The sequence below is a fragment of the Bison bison genome, unplaced genomic scaffold (assembly GCF_000754665.1).
Source record: "Bison bison bison isolate TAMUID 2011002044 unplaced genomic scaffold, Bison_UMD1.0 scf7180017864484, whole genome shotgun sequence".
In the NCBI taxonomy this organism is placed as follows: Eukaryota; Metazoa; Chordata; class Mammalia; order Artiodactyla; family Bovidae; genus Bison; species Bison bison.
The window spans coordinates 4,941,531-4,942,656 of record NW_011495044.1 but is presented as its reverse complement, the minus strand read 5'-3'; the positions used below and the strand labels follow the sequence as shown (position 1 = coordinate 4,942,656).

The following is a 1,126-nucleotide window of genomic DNA, read 5'->3' as shown; positions in this document are numbered from 1 at the left end:
ACCCTGTGCCCCCCTCACAGGGCAGAGAGAAGCCCACACACCGCTCATCACCCCTGAGATTCTGCAAGGAAGGTGGCTCCTGGAGGAGGGGGTGTCCAGCAAACCCCACGTAACCACTGGGAAAGGAGGCATTACCAGGCGTCCAGGCTGCTTTCTTAATTCACTCACTCTCACTCTGGCAACACCTTGAACAGCCTCTAACTAGAGTGCCCAGGTCAACGTTCTAGAAATAAGCCTCAGCACACACACACACACAAGCCACTGCAAACACTTAGCAATAAGCAGCCTCAACCATGTTCCTACTAGAAACTTCCAGCATTTAAAGTTACCCCAGACACCAGGGCATCAGAAGATCTGTAGAAAGACAAAGAGCAAGAGGGACCCGGAAGAAAAACAACAGAAGAGGACCGGGAGGGGAAGCCAAAGCCAGAAGGGCACAGGGCAGCCCGCGACTCTAGTGCAGGGAGAGGACAGAACCTCCACGTGTGTAACTCAGCCCGACCCCCAGGGTGTGTGTCCCCAGGAGGCCAAACTCGACAGTGAATGCGGTGCACATGTGTGTACCTGGGGCACGGGTAGTCGTGTGGGATGCCCACCGGTCATGAACGTGCAGTGCCTCTGACCACCAGCAGGCAGGCCCACCCCATGGATGTGAATGTCCCCCATGTGCATGTGGAGTGCACACGTGTGTATGTGTGCACACCAGTCAGCAAGAGCCTGCTGCACGCTGTTCAGGTTCGTGGGACGCAGGGTCTCCATACAGAGTGGCCACACAGGGACCCGTCTCTGTACGGCCGTGGGATTTCACGGCACGTGCAGGCTGGGTTTCCACGTGAAGAAGGCTCCCTGACACAGCAGTCCACGGTCACCTCCTGGCTGCACGCCCCCTCCCCAGGGCGAACCCCTCCCCCAGGTGTCCGGGCAGGAGGGCGCGGTACTGACCAGGGACTGCAGGATGGCGTGGTTGGTGGCGTTCATGCAGGAGTCCAGCGGGAAGGAGCACTCCCCTTCACAGTAATAGGCTGAGTAGCCTTGGGGGGCGATGACCCAGTCCTGGGGGGTAGTGGGAGAAGGTGAGTCCCATCCACGTGCCCTCCCAGCCCTTCATCCAGCACCTGTCGCAGCA

The 1,126-nt window shown here is 59.1% G+C and overlaps 1 protein-coding gene across 1 annotated transcript in view; it reads right to left on the bottom strand.

Moving 5' to 3' along the window:
* Positions 1 to 804: 804 nt before the first annotated feature.
* Positions 805 to 1,126, bottom strand: part of LOC105004991 (bone morphogenetic protein 8B-like) — a 16,376-nt gene continuing 16,054 nt past the window's right edge. Inside the window, 1 exon segment of the mRNA XM_010862815.1 lies at positions 805 to 1,053. Within this exon segment, the coding sequence (XP_010861117.1) occupies positions 805 to 1,053 (249 nt within the window).